Below are 20,725 nucleotides of genomic sequence, written 5' to 3' on the forward strand. Positions count from 1 at the left end.
TTTAGCTGTGCCCTGTCCCCAGAGGTGGAGTCTACAGAGACAGGCAGGTTTCCTTGAGCTGCTGTGAGCTCCACCCAGTTCGAGCTTCCCAGCGGCTTTGTTTACCTACTTAAGCCTCAGCAATGGCGGGCGCCCCCTCCCCAGTCTCGCTGCTGCTGTTTAGGTTAGATCGCAGACTGTTGTGCTAGCAATGAGGGAGGCTCCGTGGCCGTGGGACCCTCCCGGCCAGGTGTGGGTCTAATCTCCTGGTGTGCCCATTTGCTTAAAGCACAGTATTGGGGTGGGAATTACCCGATTTTCCAGGTGTTGTTTGTCTCAGTTCCCCTGGCTAGGAAAAGGGATTCCCTTCCCCTTGCGCTTCCCAGGTGAGGCAATGCCTCACCCTGCTTCAGCTCTCGCTGGTCGGGCTGCAGCAGCTGACCAGCACCAATTGTCCGGCACTCCCCAGTGAGATGACCCCAGTACCTCAGCTGAAAATGCAGAAATCACCCGTCTTCTGTGTCGCTCGTGCTGGGAGTTGGAGACTGGAGCTGTTCCTATTCGGCCATCTTGCTCCGCCTCCAAGAAAGTCAATTCTAAAGGTAGGCGTGTTTGACGGAATTTGAGACATGAAAATTCTGGTAACCTGGGTTCTATCCAAACCTGACACTGCTGAGGCACATTCTCTTTTGCAGACCCTGAGGCATGTATTTTGAGCATCTATGGTCGTCTTAAAAGTGAGTACTTTGTACCTGTTACGTGACAGGCGTTTTCAATAAATGGGTATGTCTCCTCATTTGTCCACATTCCAAACTACAGGATCAAGAAGTGGTGGTGATATTTTCTGAGCTTTTCATTACCCCTCCTAATATGACACTTTTTCCCCATTCTTCGAGCTTCACATTCTTTCCTATGCTACACTTTATCTCTTTTTTCTGTCATCATTAACTGAGATTTGGTCCTTTTTTTCTTTGTAAGGCCTTTGACTCCTCCTTCACAATAATACCAAACTATCTCTCAGCATTTTAAAAGGTCACTTCAATTCCTATACAGACGATCTTCACTTCTACTTAGGCCTCGACCAACACAAATGACCATTTACCGGACAGAAATATACACCACCTCTAAAATCATAGACTCCAGTATGTCACATATAAGCAATCATTCCTCCCTACCTTACTGGCACTACATTTGTCCTTTGACATCACCAAACCTCCACACTCACCTCCTCTACATGACAAGCTTTCAATATTTGACACCATCTATGGCTTGCTTTGAAATATCTTTCTTTTAGTTTTCATCACTTGGTACAGTTTCTAGGCTGATCATCTTAGTTCTCTTTCTCTGTCTTTCTCTTGGGTTTCAACGTTTCTGTTAAAAATTTAGTATCCAGAATTGACACATTATTACAGATGTGATCTGACTAGGAGAGAATAGTGTAAGACATTAGATCTCTTTATCTTAGCACAATTCTTCTGACATAGAGACCACAATTATATTAAAATAGTTATCGCAAATATGATTTGTGCAATACACACACCGAATTTACCTTCAACTTAAGGAATCTGAACAACTGTCAAACCACGATTCTTCCATCTAGGCTCCATGTAATTGACTTTGAACTTATACTTTATCTGGGCTGTTTCAAATTTAGGCTTATTATTCAGTCAACACTAACAATTTGGAACTTGATTATCTAGTAAAACATAAACTTTCGCTTCTAGCTTTATGCCATTTACAAATTTGATAGGAATGTTTTATTCATTTTCATTCATGCAGTGATAGACATTTAAAAAATATTAGGTCCAAGAATAGAATCTTGTGAATGACCATAGACAGTTCCTTGCATTTCAGGAATAGAATATTTATCAGTGCAGTTTGAATATTCATCTAGTTCTACAATCCTCAAACTCAGGACAAAGGAACCCTGGTGGTAGGTTGTGGATATCAGGAAGTGCTTGAAGCCACAGAATACATTTAGGGCATATTCTAGTCATATCAATATTGCTTGAAGATTTGATTGATTCATTTAGATATTAATTTTGTTTGAAGATTTGGAGAAAAAACTAAATAGTTTAATTGGCAAATCATTTGGAGTATTACTTTTAATTATATATACACAAATGTTATAACTTTTGAAGGTAATAATGAGACATAAATATTTTTGAGCTTTATTTTGCTTTCTATCTCAGGCCAGAGTGTTCACTATCTTCTGCCTTTAGGAGCCTGTCAGTGAAAATGTTTGAATGTCATCATTCTATCAAGACTTTTCAATATCTTTCCTAAGGATTTCAGGCAAAAATTTGTCAAACACCAAGTAAAAATCAATATGCAACACATAGCTTTGTGACATTCTCCCAATCTAAAAAACAAACAAACAAACAAACAAACTATAAATAAGGGCTTAGTTTGGCAGTGCTTGTTTTTAAGGAAGCCCTGTTGTCTTTTTTTTTTTTTTTAAATTATACTTTAAGTTCTAGGGTACATGTGCACAATGTGCAGGTTTGTTACATATGTATACTTGTGCCATGTTGGTGTGCTGCACCCATCAACTCGTCAGCACCCATCAACTTGTCATTTACATCAGGTCCATCAGTGACAGACTGGATTAAGAAAATGTGGCACATATACACCATGGAATACTATGCAGCCATAAAAAAGGATGAGTTTTGTCCTTTGTAGGGACGTGGATGCAACTGGAAACCATCATTCTCAGTAAACTATCGCAAAAACAGAAAACCAAACACCGCATGTTCTCACTCATAGGTGGGAACTGAACAATGAGATCACTTGGACTCGAGAAGGGGAACATCACACACCGATGGCACTGGGAGCGCTGTTGTCTTATCTGAAGTATTCCAAACCATTGATTTAGTAATATATTCTATAGTTTATCTAAATAGTAACATTTAATATGCTAAACTCCATGAGAATCTTTTTTCCTTCCTTTCAACAGTTGGGACAATACACCAATCTCCTGTACCTTGGTCCTCTTCTTAAGTGTTTCTCCAGTATTTTTGAGCTATCATATTTTGATCATTCCTGCTGGCTGATTGGCTACTCTGAGCAATTATTTGGCAAGCCTAATTCAAAGCAGTGGGTCTACTCTTACTATCTCCCTGCTCCTTCTAAACCAGTGGATTACCTTCTTTTACTGAATTTTACTCTAACCTTCTCAATTTGAAGACAATTTTTCTTAAATGGAGAAAGCAGGAGCAAAAGTGTTGGAATGTTTCTGTTTTCTCTCCATTAGCAGCCAAACTAATATTAGTTCCATCAAGCAGTAAATGGATCACTTTCTGCTTGTTACATATGTTGCTAAAAATATCATTTTCTAGCTAAAAGGTGTTCTTTTATATTTATTTTGCAACTTCAGCTAATCCTGGGTTTCAGCCTTCGGGTGCTAACTAAAAAGTTTGTGAAATGTATTTTCTGCTTTTTTCTAAATTTTACTTCTCTGTCTATGTATATTAAAATCGGTAACAGTCCAGAGATCAAATTCTATCACACATAAGTGGGGTGCTAACATGTAACAAATCCTCAAAGCAAAAGTAGTTTTCTTGTTTTCTTCCATCTGTGGGTTTGACAGGACCAAGATGAAGGTATGAGTCAGGAGGAAGTTGGTGCTTCCCCATAAAGCTTTGTTGTTTCAGATAAGATTAGGAATATAGACATAAATAAAATATTAGTTCACAGATATTAAAGTCCTCATCAACTGAAACGGACAGATTATGTTGTTAGGCAAATATGCTATAAAATAATTTCTGCTGTCCCTAAATGATACAGTCAATAATTTTCTTAAGTTTGTATTTCATTTCCTGATACTTCTTTTGACAAAACAAATTTTAATATTTTATGATTTTCTAAATCAAAATTTTTTCATTAATTTTTTTTTCTATTTAGAATTCTATCATTTTCACATCAATTCTATCCATGACCAGTTAAAATGCAAACATGGGACATTATAAGCATATTGATATGGTTTGACTGTGTCCCCATCCAAATCTCATCTTGAAGTGTAGTTCCCATAATTCCGACATATCATAAGAGGGACCTGGTGGGAGGTAATTGAATCATGGGGACGATTATCTGCTTGCTATTGTCATGAAAGTAGTGAGTTTTCCCAAGATCTGATGGTTTTATAAGCGTCTTTTCCCCCTTTTGCTCAGCCCTTCTCTTTCCTGCTGCCATGTGAGGAAGGATGTGTTTGCTTCCCCTTTTGCCATGAATGTAAGTTTCCTGAGGCTTCCCTGCCCCAAGAACTGTGAGCCAATTAAACCTCTTCCCTGTACTTCATGGCAGTGTGAGAATGAAATAATACACATATAGATAAGGGTGGAACTGAAATTTAAAGTGATGTCGTTAAGGCTTCAGAGGATTTACTTTGACTATTGCCATCTCCTTAATTACATTCAAACATATATATTCACACAGATCCAAAGCACTGTGGTAATTATGATGGAGGAAATGGTAGAGAAGCACGTTATGGGTATTTATGATGCTGGGTTCTTGAAGGGACATTTTTATTTTGAGATCGGGACTCACTTTGAAACCCAGGCTGGAATGCAGTAGCACAATCTTGGCTCACTGCAGCCTCTACCTCTAGGACTCAGGTGATTCTCCCACCTCAGCCTCCTGAGTAGCTGGGACTACAGGTGGGTATCACCATACCTGGCTAATGTATTTATTTATTTTTAATTTTAATTTTTTTTTTTTTTTTTTTTTTTTTTTTTTTTTTTTTACAGAGATGGGTTTTGGCATGCTGCCCAGGCTGGTCTCAAAATTCTGGGTTCAAATGATTTTCCACCTTGGCCTCCCAGATTGCTGGGATTGCAGGTGTAGCCACTGTACCTGGTCACGGAAAGAAGTTATTCTAAAGGAGCTCAAAATGTAGTAGGGAACAGAAAGTTACAGAGCAATGATCCTGGAGCCAATCTGTGCACTATAATGATAATAATTGGAAGAAATGTTTGGATAAATGGCAAGTCCTTTTTTAAAAATTCAAAGGTGACTAAGGATAGGGAGGTTGTGGGGTTATTTTTCAGAGTAATTTTGCAAAATCACCTTATTTATCTAGTATTATTAGAGAGTAACTAATTTTCTTAGGCTTATATTTCCAAACTGTTAAAACTGAAAATCCTGAAGTACTAAAACGCAATCTACTCATCTGACAAAGGGCTAATATCCAGAACCTACAAAGAACTCAAACAAATTTACAAGAAAAAAACAAACAAACCCATCAGAAAGTGGGCAAAGGATATGAACAGACACTTCTCAGAAGAAGATATTCATACAACCAACAGACACATGAAAAAATGCTCATCATCACTCACCATCAGAGAAATGCAAATCAAAACCACAATGAGATACCATCTCACACTACTTAGAATGGCAATCATTAAAAAATCAGGAAACAACAAGTGCTGGAGAGGACGTGGAGAAATAGGAACACTTTGACACTTTGGTGGGACTGTAAACTAGTTGAACCATTGTGGAAGTCAGTGTGGCGATTCCTCAAGGATGTAGAACTAGATGAATACCATTTGATCCCATGCCATCCCTTACTGGGATATACCCAAAGGATTATAAATTCATGCGCTGCTATAAAGACACATGCACACGATATGTTTATTGCAGCCACTATTCACAATATCAAAAGACAGAATCACCCAAATGTCCATTCAGTGACAGACTGGATTAAGAAAATGCTGGCACATATAAACCACCATGGAATACTATGCAGCCATAAAAAAGGATGAGTTAATTGCCTTTGTAGGGACATGGCATGCCAGCTGCAAAAACCATCATCCTCAAGCAAACTATCGCAAGAACAGAAAATCAAACACTGCATGTTCTCACTCCATAGGTGGGAATGCAACACATGAAGATCACTTGAACACAGGCAAGGGGAACATCACTCACCGGCCTATTGTGGGGAGGGGGAGAGTGGGGAGGGATAGCATTAGGAGATATACCTAATGTAAATGACGATTTAATGGGTGCAGCACACCAACATGGCACATGTATACATATGTAACAAACCTGCACGCTGTGCGCATGTACCCTCGAACTTAAAGTATAATAATAATAATAATGATAAAAATGTTTCCTATAGTAAATATTTTAAAGAACAGGTTTCTAAAATATATTAGGTTTTGTTGACTTCTAAAATTGGTGATACCTTTAATATTTGCTGATATCTCAGAGTTATTGTTTAAATATTAACTTATATGCTAGCATTATACTGCAGTAATACCTTTAAGAGTTGTTTTATGGCACAGATTTGTTTTTGCAGGAAGAGTCCTATGCTGACAGGATATATGAGTTAGTTTATCTGATTGATTTTTTCTCCTGTCTCTTGCCTTGAGAGGGCTCCTTAAGGCTCGGTGCTGTTGTCCTGTGTGCTTGCTTTGTGTAACAGCCCCTCCAGATTGACATATTGAGATCTCCAGTGCAAAGTGAAAACAAATCAGAGAGGCTTTTCCTTAAGAAAAAGAAATAAGCTTCAAGTAAGTATTTAAAGGGCATTCTTATGAATAAGCTACAGGGACTTGGTGTTCTCTGTTTTGCTGTTCAGAGATTGTATTTATACCTTTCAAATTCTTTGTTGCATTCTGGATGCTGAAAGTTTCAACTATATCCTCTCGGAGTTGGATGTGACCATAAAATGCTACAGTACATTTTTCATATTTATTTTTTTTTGTTGTTGGAGTTATTCAAACTGGAGACCAATCTTTTTAAAAAAGAATAAGTATCTATGTCCTTCTTATGCCGGGAAAGTCAAACACATTTATTAGTTTAATAATTTGGAGTTTGGAATTAGTAGTTCCAACTACAAATTCTCCTATGAGAAATATTATGGATCTACTTGTTTAGAAGAAAATAATCTTTACTTATTACATTTTTTATGAAACAAGTAGAAATTTTTTTATAGTGAGATCAAAAGGAACAAAGACGCAAATTCTTAGCACTTTCTCCCCATCAGACTTATGAAATTGCTGGTGGAGGAGAATTGTTCAGAAATAACACATACAATTCTGAATCCAATGCAACTCATAAAGCTCTCCTTGCAATTGCCCAACAAAGCACCCTGGAAGAAATATCCTGTCATTTATAAGATACCTCCATATTCTGAGCAAATGGATCCTTTGGATCACACAATGTTGAAGATATTCGATGGTTGCCACGGAAACACCGCTGACTTATATTCTGGGGAACTGGAAATGTCTGCCGAATAATCGTTAACCTTCCAATTGACCTTCTTACAAGTTCCTGTACGTCCACATCGTTTATTTCCTATAAGATAAGAGGTGGAAGAATTAGAGATACTTTAATACAGTAACAAAACACAAATCTACTGAGTTGTTATCTGTAAATGTTAGGGATTCTGTTACTGTAATATATTGGCTTAATGCTTAGCGAAGAAAGCAACATATTTTTGTTAAAATGATCTATTCATTTGTAGTTGCTTTCTGTGCTTTAAATTATATACATTAGGGCCTAACAATTCTAAATGAAGCAATTGACTTACATACGGTTATTAATAATAAGTTTATAATTTATAATGTTGAACATTTTAGAAACATATAGGTGTGGTCAAAACATTTAAAAAGGTCACAAAGTAAGTTGCTATTATAGTTTATTATTAATTAATGGATTTCAATTACCTATTACTTTGAGTATCTAGGAAGGTATTTGCCATGTAAGTGTTATATACACGCACACACACACATACAGATGCACACACACACACACATAATTAGCAATGAAAAATGTGGCTTTTAACTGAGGCAAGTAGAGCAAGAGGATATATAAGGAGTTTTTCTAATAATTTATTAGAATTATTGATGTTAACTTGTATGTTTCTCTTGGTAAGGAGTAGATGAAAAATTCTGTTGCTTAATACAGTCTGAATCAGGATGAGATGAGAAACCCAGTGCTCTTTATCTAAATGAATTTTATCTAAACAAATTTTATCTATTCTAAACGGAATTAGGATAAAAGTGATCAATATAAATTTTCATTTTAAGGTAGTCTTTACTAGAGAAGTTTGTGCTTAATAGTGTTCATTTGAAACCTTTTAATCCAATGAAGTCTTTGTAATTAACATACTATTGGTTTCAGTCAATTCTTATGGTAACATAAATAAAAGATTAGACACAAAATAAGTTTTGGGTTGCAGTGAGCATTTCCAAGGTTTGATCTAAGAAATTATAACAGAACAATGAAATAAAAGAGATAATTCATAGGTGTAAATTTTCTTTTTTTTCCTTACCAGATCAATTATATATTGTTCTTTCTTGTAGCATATGTTAGATTCAAAAATCTCCCTTTATATATGTTCTTTATGAAGTATAAATTGTTCTGAAAATAAAATAATGCCTGCCATCAACTATATCTAGTGCAATATCCTGGATTTCTGGGCATTTAATCAATCCTTAATGTTCCATAGAAATGTTTTTTCTCAATTTAAAATGCCATCTTTTTCCTTTAGTCTGTGTCATTTCAGTGGCCACCAAAAACTTTGTCTGGCAAGGAGCAGACCGCTTTTAAATTCTATGTAATCTACTCACAAAGTAGCATTAAATGGTATCCTGTCAACTCCATTTGAAGCTCTGATTTTAACCAGACATCTTTTAAAGTTAATTAATATTAATATTGCTATTCAATGTCTTTTAATTTTTAAAATTACAAATGATAAAGACAGGAACTTTAATTTGAAAGGCAATGGAAAATTGTACCACTTTTCTCATAATATTAACTAAGTTGTTTTAGGTATATGGTATTTTTGCTTTAGCAATGCTAAGATTTATCAACATGTTATCAAACAATACTGTCTCTATCTACACCACTCACAATGAATGACAAATCAGCATATTGGATAAAATTTACATTTAATAAATATCTACTATATGTTAAACAAAATACTAATTACTTTATTATCCCATTTTCTGCTAACAGATGATACTCTCAATCGGATGCTATTTATTCTCAGTTTATAAACAAAGATTCAGGAAGACTTGAAGCTCTTCATTCATAATATTCTATTCATGGGATGAATTTATCAATGTCATCAAAAGAAACAGTCTCTGAAGAAGTTATACAAGTCCATATTTCCTTACAGGAATTATTTAGATTAATATTTATGAGTGGTAGAATTTAAAACTGTAAAGATACATTATTTGAGCATTTAATTTCCTGATGATTCTGGAAGGAATGATGTAGTCATCTATCATGAGCCAAATCCTTTAAGAGGACATTTTCAAACCCACAAAAGGGAAAAGGAATGGTTACCTTTCATAGGTTTCCAAAGATGAAGTTCTCAGGCACCTGAACAACTAAAATATATCTGAAGAAATGCCAATTTGAATTGAGTGTATTTTGCCTATTATTATATGGGGAAGGGAAGAGAAAGTAATTTTCTGGGAAGAAAGAATTTGTCATTCTGAATGAAACTAACAGACAATCTGTCTCAAAAAATTCACTTACAATTTTAGTCTTGACATGTGATCTCAAAAACAGTTTAACAGTGATATGAAAACTTGATTCGGCAGCTATTTTATATTTACGGAACTTTACTTGTGCATTTCAAAAGGAGCATTTCAAGAGTGGCAGATGCAATGTTATATAAACACTGAAAGATAAGTGATCATTTAATCTATAAAGAGATCCATTTAAATGGAAAAAATTCCAGAAATAAACTTGTATATTAAAATGTTATGCAGTCTACTAGGATCTATATTATTCTAATGCTCTGAATTTTAAAAAATGTTTAAACTATCAGATTTTTAAAAATAATCATGTGAAGAACTAGTTTACCAATAAAGTATTCACTCTCCCAAGCCCACAGAACCACTAAATATCTTAATCTTTTAAAAGATATAGAGTATTCCCGAGCTCTAAGTAATTTAAAGAGCCCAAATTATAAAATTATTTTCCTTCTTATATTCTTTATTTTATTGAGTATATTCATAAAAGTAGAATTCACATTGCAGTAAAATGATTAAATATTTTTTAGTAACTTAGCTTTTCTATTTTACTTATTTAGGCTAAGCAAGCCTTTTTTCCCAAAATAATTTACCTAGATATTTGAAAACTATTAAGAATCAAAGTCAATATGTCTGGCAAACTATTCTTATTCACTTTGCTTTAATAATTTAATGTAGGTTGAATTCTGAACTGTGAAAGCCCCAAGGAAGAAAAAAGGAATGCTAAAATACCTTCTGGGGATACAACCCCATCTAGAAACAGCCATTTCCCAGAATAAATCTCTTAGGAAAATTGAATCATTCCTGTATCCTTGTAGTATGTCAGCTTTAGGATTAAATGAATAAGATTGTGGGGAAGAAAAGACTCTCAGAATCCATTAGATCAGATGCCAATTCAGATTAAAAATAACGATTTCAGAGGAATAGTTTCCTTTTTCCCATTCTTATATCTCTTAGCATCTAACAAATCTTCTGGCTCATAGTTGGTATCAATAAATGTTGATAAATGCAAGATTTAATGAATGAATGAATGGTAAGATTTTATTATCTTCTAAAGACTGATACCTGAAATTTTAATTCTAGACACCAGAATGCTTTAAAATGTTAAACAATTCTAAATGAAGCAGATTTTAGTATTAAGATTAAGCCCTGTACTATGTGGTATTTCTTATTTGTTTATATTTTTCATATTTTAGCAAAGATGACCCTTTGATGCTTCTGTAAAATTTAACATTAATATGAATCAATTATGCAAATGTTAGAAAATGGAACAAATCCAGCTGTAGGCTATGTACCAACAGGAAGAGTAGCAGAATGGCAACTTTCTACTTGAAAGCTTAGAAGTGAGCAGTTCAATTCATCATTAAACTAGAAAAAATGGAAAACATCCATTACACATGTAAGTTTTTTAAATCTCAAAACAGCAACAAAATCCCCCTAAACCGGCCGGGCACGGTGGCTCACACCTGTAATCCTAACACTTTGGTAGGCTGAGGCGGGCAGATCACCTGAGGTCAGGAGTTCGAGACCAGCCTGGCCAACATGGTGAAACCGCATTTCTACTAAAAATACAAAAATTAGCCAGGCCTGGTGGCACATGCCTGTAATCCCAGCTACTCGGGAGACTGAGGCAGGAGAATCACTTGAACCCGGGAGGAAGAGCTTGCAGTGAGCCAAAATCATGCCATTGCATTCCAGCCTGGGTGACAAGAGTGAAACTCTGTCAAAAAACAAAAACAAAAACAAAACAAAACAAAAAAACCCAAACCAACAACTTTCTCCTTAAATGTAGTACTCAGGAGTACTCAGATTAACAGAGAATAATGTCTTAAACTATTCAAATTAAGTAAAAAGCCAGTAAAATCACATCAAGACAACAAAGGTCATATTCTATATTATCAGGCAATAGAAGGGTACATGAAGCATTGTGCTTCTTGCAGGTCTGAACAGTGCACATCTTCCTATCTGAATTTCTAACTTCTGTAAAACTTAAATAAATTGTTAGGCCATCTGCTTTAGGGCCCTGAAGGGATGACAATACTTGCATGGAAAGGCTGCTCTGAGCTGGATCCACTGATTGTGCGGAGAAGATAAATACTATTACCAAGCACTAACATATGATTGATTACACCATATGAGTTAGCACAGCCTCTCATTATTATAGCACACTTAATGCAAATGAAAAAAATATATTGTTTTCAAGTTTCTACATCAATTTCTATCATGATGCACAATGCCAACTTTGATTTATATTCACTCCTTTAAAAACTATTGATGCAATAAGATTAAATCAATGTCTGCAACCCATTTTAAAATTAGCAACAAAATAATAGCTACACAAACAAAACTAGACAGATTAATGTTCTGCATGTTCAGCCAAAATGGCATTTGCATATTTTGAGGGTTTTTTATTATTATATTTAAAGTTTATTAGCTTCCTAGCAATTTTGAGAAATCCATGTTTTTTTTTCGTTTATAGAAACTAGGGAAAATTATAATTCATCCATTATAAATTCCCATAAACAAGCATGTAAATGAAAAGTGTGCAAGAAAAGTATAAAAGTCATTTTCTGAGGCATATTTCAGAATTCAGTGGATGAATGAGAATAATAAGGTGGGTGAATGGAATAATTTGAAAGTGAGAGTGTTGATTTTGGATATACCAGCCAATAATTTTTTTTATGGGTTAAAATACAGAAAACATTTGCACATTATCTGAGTTTTAACCTTGTTCAGATAAAAGTACTAACCGGTGTAATGTAAATGGTATGGGTTGTGGACATTGTATTTTTAAGAGGCTAGGAAGTGTGACTTGCCCAAAAGAAATTGTACCTCTGTTGGAGGACAAGAAAGTAGGACTGTGGGTAAGAAGGAGATAAAGGTTTCAGTGACTGTGATGGTGAGGTTTTATGAGACAGTTCACAGTAGAAAACCTAAGTTTGAAGGATAAGAAAATAACTGAGGTCTCCTTAATCATCTCCTAGACTTCTAACATTTATGGAGTTATTTACCAGTTAGATTGCTTTATTTATATGGATATTTTATTTTGCAAAATAGTGACCCAAATTATGGAGCATCTACTTAATGACAATATTTCATTTCTAATATTTTATGAAATAAAATTTAATAAGTTTAAAAACATGAATCATAACACTTACAAAAAATACAATAAAACAAATTTTTATTATTCTTTCCATACTATTTATTACCAATGAAATACTTTCTAGTCTATTCAGGCTACACCTATATAAAACGAAGATGCCATTTCTTCCAAAGTACAAATTGAGTCTTAAACAGTGGGTTAATGACCATATTGTTCTCAGAAGCTCTACTTCAGTTTATACTTTTAAGTTCAGGTATACTTGTAGAAGCTAAATTGCATATAAAAAAACAATTAATTAATTAAGGGGTTCCTTTTGCAATCTTATCAACCATCAGAGGAGAATGGCCATTTCAATTTAGTGGTTATAAGCATTAATTCATCTAGATTAATCAGTTTCTCTAAGGAGGTAAGAAGTCACTTTATTTTTCTAGTCAGGTTTACTGACATGAATAGGTAAAATGACTCCAGCTGGTTTTGCATCAGGAAATCTGTGTAGTCTATCCCCTGTCCAAAGTAGGATGTGAAAGAAAAACAAAAAATTAGAAGAGTCTTTATTTCAAAAAAGTAATCTAGAAAATAATTAAAACCAAAAAAAGCTAGTGATATAAATAGCTCCCATAAGATTTTAGCTGAGGAAGTAGAAATTTCAAAAATATAAACCATAAAGATAATTATCAAAAATATTTATTTATTACCAATTAAATACATGCTAATCTATTCAGGGTACACCTATATCATATGAAGAGGCCATTTCTTCCAAAGTACAAACTGAGCCTTAAACAGTGGGTGACGATGTTGTTTTCATAGTCAAAAACAAAATTCTAAGTGAAAATGTATCAAAAAGCATGTATGAAAAAACAAAATCCTAAGGGAAAAGAACAAAGCTAGAGACATCATGCTACCCGACTTCAAACTATACTACAGTGCTGCACTAACCAAAACAGCATGATACTTGTACAAAAACAGACACACAGATGAATGCAGCAGAACAGATTGCCCAGATAATAAGGCTGCATACCTACAACTATCTTATCTTTGACAAAGCTGACGACAATAAGCAATGGGGAAAGGACACTTTCCTTTAATAATAAATGGTGCTGGGATAACTGGCAAGCCATATGCAGAAGATTGAAACTGGACTACCTTCTTATACCATATACAAAAAAAAACACAAGATAGATTAAAACCTTAAATGTAAAACCCATAACTATAAAAACCCTGGAAGACAACCTAGACAATACATAGGAATGGGCAAAGATTTCATGACAAAGATGACAAAACCAATTACAATAAAAGCAAAAACTGAAAACGGAATCAAATTAAATAAAAGCATATGCACAGCAAAAGAAACTATCATGAGAGTGAACAACCTAAAGAAGGGAAAAAAATTTTGCAAACTATGCATCTGACAAAGGTCTATTATCCTTAAGTTCTATAAGAACTTAAAAAATTTAAAGCAAAACCGAACAACTTCACTTAAAAGTGGAAAAAAGGCTGGGTCATATGATACATCTAGTTCTAGATCCACTACTGGGTATATACCCAAAGGATTATAAATTATTCTACTACAAAGACACATGCACACGTATGTTTATTGCAGCACTATTCACAATAGCAAAGACTTGGAATCAACCCAAATGTCCATCTGTGACAGACTGGATTAAGAAAATGTGGCACATATACACCATGGAATACTATGCAGCCATAAAAAAGGATGAGTTTGCGTCCTTTGTAGGGACATGGATGCAGCTGGAAACCATCATTCTTAGCAAACTATCACAAGAACAGAAAACCAAACACCGCATGTTCTCACTCATAGGTGGGAACTGAACAATGAGATCACTTGGACTCGGGAAGGGGAACATCACACACTGGGGCCTATCATGGGGAGGGGGGAGGGGGGAGGGATTGCATTGGGGAGTTATACATGATATAAATGATGAATTGATGGGTGCTGACGAGTTGATGGGTGCAGCACACCAACATGGCACAAGTATACATATGTAACAAACCTGCACGTTATGCACATGTACCCTAGAACTTAAAGTATAATAAAAAAATGAAAAAAAAAAAGTGGAAAAAAGGACATCAACACTTTTCAAAATAATACACCATGTGATCATAATCATATGAAAGAAAGCTCAACATCACTGATCATTAGAGAAATCCAAATCAAAACCACTATGAGATATTATATCACGTCAGTCATAATGGTTGTTACTAAAAAGTCAAAAAATAATAGATGCTGGCATGGTTGTGAAGAAAAAGGAATGTTTATACATTGTTTGTGGTGGGAGTGTAAATTTGTTCAACTGTTGTGGAAAACAGTCTGGTGATTTCCTCAGAGACCTAAAAGCAGAACTACCATTTCACTCAGCAATCCCATTACTGGGTGAATATACCCAATATAAATATACCCAAATGAATATAAATTGTTCTATCATAAAGACACATGCATGCCTATATTCATTGCATCACTATTCACAATAGTAATGACATGGAATCAACATAAATACCCATCAATAGTAGACTGGATAAAGAAAATGTGGAACATATACATTGTGGAATACTGTGCAATCACAAAAAAAGAATGATAGGCCCTTTGCAGAAATATGAATGGAGCTGGAAGCCATTTTCCTCAGGAAACTAATGCAGAAACAGAAAACCAAATACCTCATGTTCTCACTTATAAGTGGGAGCTAAGTGGTGAAAACACATGGACACAAAGAGGGTAACAACACATCTGGGGGTCTACTGAAGGGCAGAGAGTAGGAAGAAGAAAAGGATCAGGAAAAATAACTAATGAGCACTAGGCTTAGTGCCTGTGTGACAAAATAATCTGTACAATAAACCCCCAAGACACGAGTTTACCTACATACAAACTTGCTTATGTACCCCTGAACTTAAAAGCTAAAAACAAAACAAACAAAACAAAACCAGCCAAAGCTTTACACTGAAAAAGATTAAGTTTTAAATCCCATTATCATCACTAATAGTTGTGTAATATTTGCTGAATTGTTTAATTTCTTTGAAACTTAGTTTCCTTGGAGAAAAACTGAAATGAAAATACTTAATTTGAAAAGTTATGAAGGTTTGTTAAATCCCTTTTGCTTTGTCTTTCCCTCTATCGCAATGTTTAGTCATTCCACATGAAAATTAAGACATACTAGACATTTAGAAGGTATCAGAACTTTATTGAAAAGCAGATCTCCATATACGTATTGCCTGAGGAAATCTCAGAAAAACCTATCTTATTTTGGCATGAGAAATACAGCTAAAATTCATAGAAACCTAAAGTTCGGCAGACCAAAATCAGACTTGTAAGGTGGTTTCGGTGTCTTTACTCTGAAATAAAAAGGATCATTCAATCAATGAAGTGTAGTGTCAGAGAAACAACTTGAAACTGGGAATTATTTTCACTTCTCTGTGTAAAAAGAGGAAAATAATTTATTCTCTATGGACTTCATTCCTTCAGTACTTCAGAGAATATGGTTTAGTATTCCACAAAATAATATATAAGAGAATGATCTCTGAATTTTAGTGTGATATGATCATTATTGCAGTACCATTCTTGGGTGTCATTTGTCAAGTACTATGTTAAGAGCACCTGATAATACCTCATTTAACTTTTATTATGAACTTGCAAAGTAATTGTTATTAAACTTGTCCAAATGAATAAACTGAGGCACAAGAAGCTGATATCCATGTTAAGACAGCTACTGAGTTTCATAGCCAGGATCAAACCTGTCTTGCTGATTAGAAAACCAGGATTCTTATCCAAAAATACTATTTTGTCCATAAAACAAATCTTATTAGTCTAGAATTGTGTATTTAGTATCATGAACAAATAATACATTATTTTTATTCGTAAGTAATAGGTATGACCAAGTACTACATCTTGTTGAGGAAAAAATCCATGTGATCACATTACTTGTCCATGACTGATCTGCTCATTGTTCCTTCCATTTCTGACTGGCAGGTGCTAATGGAAAACTTATTTCACAGGGCTTTTAGGTTGTAATATATTTTAATCTTATGTATTATCTTTGCAAAATCAAAAGACTTTCACAAGAATTTGACAAGTCTAAAGATTTGAAAACAGTTGTACTTCCTTATGAAAAGGGAAAATCTGTTCTCTGTTTATTCATATTCATACGTTGAACTTTTTAATACTCATGTAAAGAGGGTGGACTTAACAGTTCTAGAAACAACACTAAAATATAAACGGAACGCAAGCACTCCACTGGGAGGAGTTTACTTTGCTTACAAAGTAGAACTGTACTTTTTATAAAGATGATCTCCTTGAGCAGGCAGTATGAGCCAACAGAAAGAGCTAAAAGATACTCAGTGAGAAAGACTTTCTCCATTTATTTTATTAATATAAAGCCCCTTACCATTTTTAAAAACTCCATTCAATTTTTGTTAAACAGCATTCACTCAGTAAGTTGAATGTTTACGTCATATGTTGTTTCCTTTTAAAAATTCAAGGCCAATTCAAGGATTGGAAATGCTACAGTTATATATGTGAAAAAAGGACACAGAGTTAACAATAAGGTTTAGTTAGCTTTACCTCATTTATAATGATCCAGTGACAGTCAAAAGCAACCAAATTAGTCTCCACAACCTAGAATAGAAAACAAATCAGCTATCAGTCAAAAGCAATCATGCAAAACAAACCAAACTAATGAATATACTTTGCAAATGACAAAAAAAAAAAAAAAAAAAAATAAATTTATGTTAAAAGGTCTTTGTTACTTAATTGAAGATGGAAAAATCATTAGCAAAACACTGTAGAAGCATTTGTGTTTGACACATAGATGCACTGTATACTTGCTAATTAAATTTGAAAATATAATTCATCAAAACCTAGAAAACCATGGGTTTCAACAGAAAAAATATACAAATAAAATGTACTGTTTTGTGATTTAACTGAGAGTGGAGATAAAATTTCAAATCACATTCCCTACTCAAAATAAACTTTGATGGCTTTTTGTCATCTACCTAATAAATATCAAAGTACATAGCTTCTACAATCTGGCTCTAATTTAATATTCTTATCTTCTGCTACTTCTCTGTGTATATGCTTTCTACTGTTTTGACTAAGCAAACTGCTCTATATTCTCCTGCAAATTTTTGTCATGTGCATTCTAAGGTCATCTAATTCTTAAATTATCTGAAAGTTAAATACAAAAAGTGATAGACAACATATTAGCATTAAAGCATGGGTAGGAAATTTTAGTAGCTTTTAGATTGCTAATAAGATGAAAATAAATAAAATATATTTAACAGGAAGAACAAAAATATATGGGTAGCACTCTTGTTTGACCAACTTCAGATACATTTATTCTAAATGATTCCTGGCTTAGGCCAAAAAAGTTAAGCTTCAGATGTTCGTGTGTGTGTGTGTGTGTGTATAGTAGGGGCAGTTTCTGTATCAAGGTTTCCACTCTGCTAAATATTATCATACATATTCTAAGATGTGTTCTTCTGATTTACGCATGGCATGGGCGTATAATAAGTGAGATTATTTTGTAGGAGGTCATTCTGTTGTTTTTAGCAATAACACTCAACGACTGGGTTTCAAATGAAGATGCCTTCAAATAGCTATCAAGGAGTTGTTACAAAATGTGGATTGCATTTTGGTGGCTATTCTTTGTCCTGCTGAGAAACACCTGCTAAGAGATGCATTGCATCACAAAAAATAAAATTGGAAATATATTTGGTATGCGACTCAATGTTTTTTCAAAGTACATAATTAGTTGCAGAATCTTGGTTTTTTAACATTTGGTACAAGTTTCATACTATTCCATTATACATCACGTTGTTCCCTGTGACTTTATTGAGGTATATAGATAGTACATGATCAGAGAATTGAGGATATGTTATCTACTTTCAACCTTGATTATTATCATTTTTGAAATATATGTATACTCAACTTATAGGTGAAACTTAATGTTTAAAATATAACTTATGGCAGTTTTCAGTTTTTGCTAAAAAACACTTTATACTAGTAACGGTAATCCATATTTCAAATTTTCTGATTGTTTTACTTTAATCATCTTAGAGACAAATAGTGAATAATTTATTAGCAATAAAAAGTAATAGAAAATATGTGGGACTCCACTGGATTTAAAAGACTTCAAACTAGAAACTAAGATATAAGAAAAGTGGGTTTCTGGGTAAAATAAAGAAAAATACGTTGTAGAAGGGGATAAATCACTACTAAAATATGTAAATAGAACTCAGAGAAAAAGAAGTGAATACCAATAGATAGACAGTATAGATTTAAAACACTTCTGAAGTAATAGTAGTAGAGTGATTTAGCTTAAGTTATCCTCATTTAAGCTAAATAATAACCTTCACTATGTAATCAGATAAAGCAAAATTTAAACTATGAGCACTCTGCATCACCTGTAGAAATTACTAAATGAGAAGTTGTTTTGTGCAACAGCATTTATGGACTAAGTAGAAGGTAAGAGTTATGATAATAACGTATCAGTAACTATCTAGACTATAAAATTTACCCATGGCTCTTCATCTTAAAGTATTTTAGGCAAAAGCATGAAATAATATTGAGGCACAAATCTTGTATTTCTGTGAAGAAGAAAGACAAATGTGTTGTCTAAAGCCATGATTCTACTCATTGTACTATCCTCTGTTGCTTAGGGTCAGCAAGGAGATAATCTCTCCTTCTCGTCTTTGGTTTTATTAATGAGTATTAACATATAAGATATTTTAACAGTATAAATTTGTTACAAGCAAACAATTATTAGCACATTACTACAGATAAATAAATAAATAATCTATCTTCATGTTCTAAATTGAGTGCTCTTCACCATAGGTGGGCACTAAGTATCTGTGAACCTTCAGTATGAGTCCTATATGTCTTAATGTGCATTTTCAAGAAAGAATCTATTTGAATCTCTTTTGGGTTCTCAAGTTCCCAGGTCTCCTACCAGTTCTATTTAACCAACTATTCTAAAATCATTAGTCCTCAAACTTAGTCTCCAATTTAGGTTACTAAATGAATTTAAAAAATACCCTGCCCTACAAACAAGTGAGGGGATACAAAGTTTATCAGAAAAACTAGACTATATTAATTCATAATCATTTAAAGTCATCTCTATTTTTAAGCAAAGTCAAGGGTTCATGTGGTAGAAACTGCGAGATGATCATGAAAATCCTTTTTCTCCTTCTGCTGGGACACTCAGGTAGGCTACATTTCCCATCCTCCACTGCAGGGTAGAATTATAAGGCCATGTGACTGAGTACCAATCAAATGTGAGCAGAGTGATGTACACCACTTTCAAACCTGATTCATAAAACTTCCCATGTGCTTGTGTCTGCTCTCTGTCCATTCCAGCTTACTAGGATTGTGACGTCATGCACAGAGGACCTTGGAAGCCACAATACATCCAGTGCACAGAGCAGACTCCCCTTTTCTACTCCATGCTGTGGTACTGAGCTGACATGAAACAAACCTTTAGTAGTGGAACAATACATTTTGGGTCTACTTGTTAGAGTAATTTAGCCCATCTTATCTTTAAAGAAAAGCATTTTTATTAACTTCATCTATGCACCTTTTTGTAATCTTAATACATTTTAATAAACATACTCACTAGAGTAACTTTTACTTCTGTGATTTTATAAAGGCATGATTTCAAAATTATGCAATATTTGTTGGCCTTTTCAAAAATATTGAATATTTAGAACCTTTTTTCAACACATTTTTATCTGGAGAAGAAAATCCAATTATACTAGAATGGTCCTTAAGAATAAAAAGACATGAAGTCCTTACCCATGCCTATGTCCTGAATGGTACTACCTAGGTTTTCTTCTAGGGTTTTTATGGTTTTAGGTCTAACATTTAAGTCTCTAATCCATCTTGAATTAATCTTCGTATAAGGGGTAAGGAAAGGATCCAGTTTCAGCTTTCTACTTATGGCTAGCCAATTTTCCCAGCACCATTTATTAAATAGGGAATCCTTTCCCCATTTCTTGTTTCTCTCAGGTTTGTCAAAGATCAGATGGCTGTAGATGTGTGGTATTATTTCTGAGGACTCTGTTCTGTTCCATTGGTCTATATCTCTGTTTTGGTACCAGTACCATGCTGTTTTGGTTACTGTAGCCTTGTAGTATAGTTTGAAGTCAGTAT

At 34.2% G+C, this 20,725-nt stretch overlaps 1 protein-coding gene across 1 annotated transcript in view; it reads right to left on the reverse strand.

Annotated features, from left to right (window-relative positions):
* The window catches only part of GRID2 (glutamate ionotropic receptor delta type subunit 2), a 723,504-nt gene that overhangs the window by 577,524 nt on the left and 125,255 nt on the right, over positions 1 to 20,725 (reverse strand). The window contains exons 3-4 of the mRNA XM_017875509.1: positions 17,141 to 17,194; positions 7,102 to 7,275 (exon numbers count right to left, since the gene is read on the reverse strand). Coding sequence (XP_017730998.1) covers positions 7,102 to 7,275; positions 17,141 to 17,194 — 228 coding nt within the window. The remainder of the gene's footprint in view (positions 1 to 7,101; positions 7,276 to 17,140; positions 17,195 to 20,725) is intronic.

This window comes from Rhinopithecus bieti, unplaced genomic scaffold (assembly GCF_001698545.2).
Source record: "Rhinopithecus bieti isolate Rb0 unplaced genomic scaffold, ASM169854v2 scaffold_6708, whole genome shotgun sequence".
NCBI lineage: Eukaryota > Metazoa > Chordata > Mammalia > Primates > Cercopithecidae > Rhinopithecus > Rhinopithecus bieti.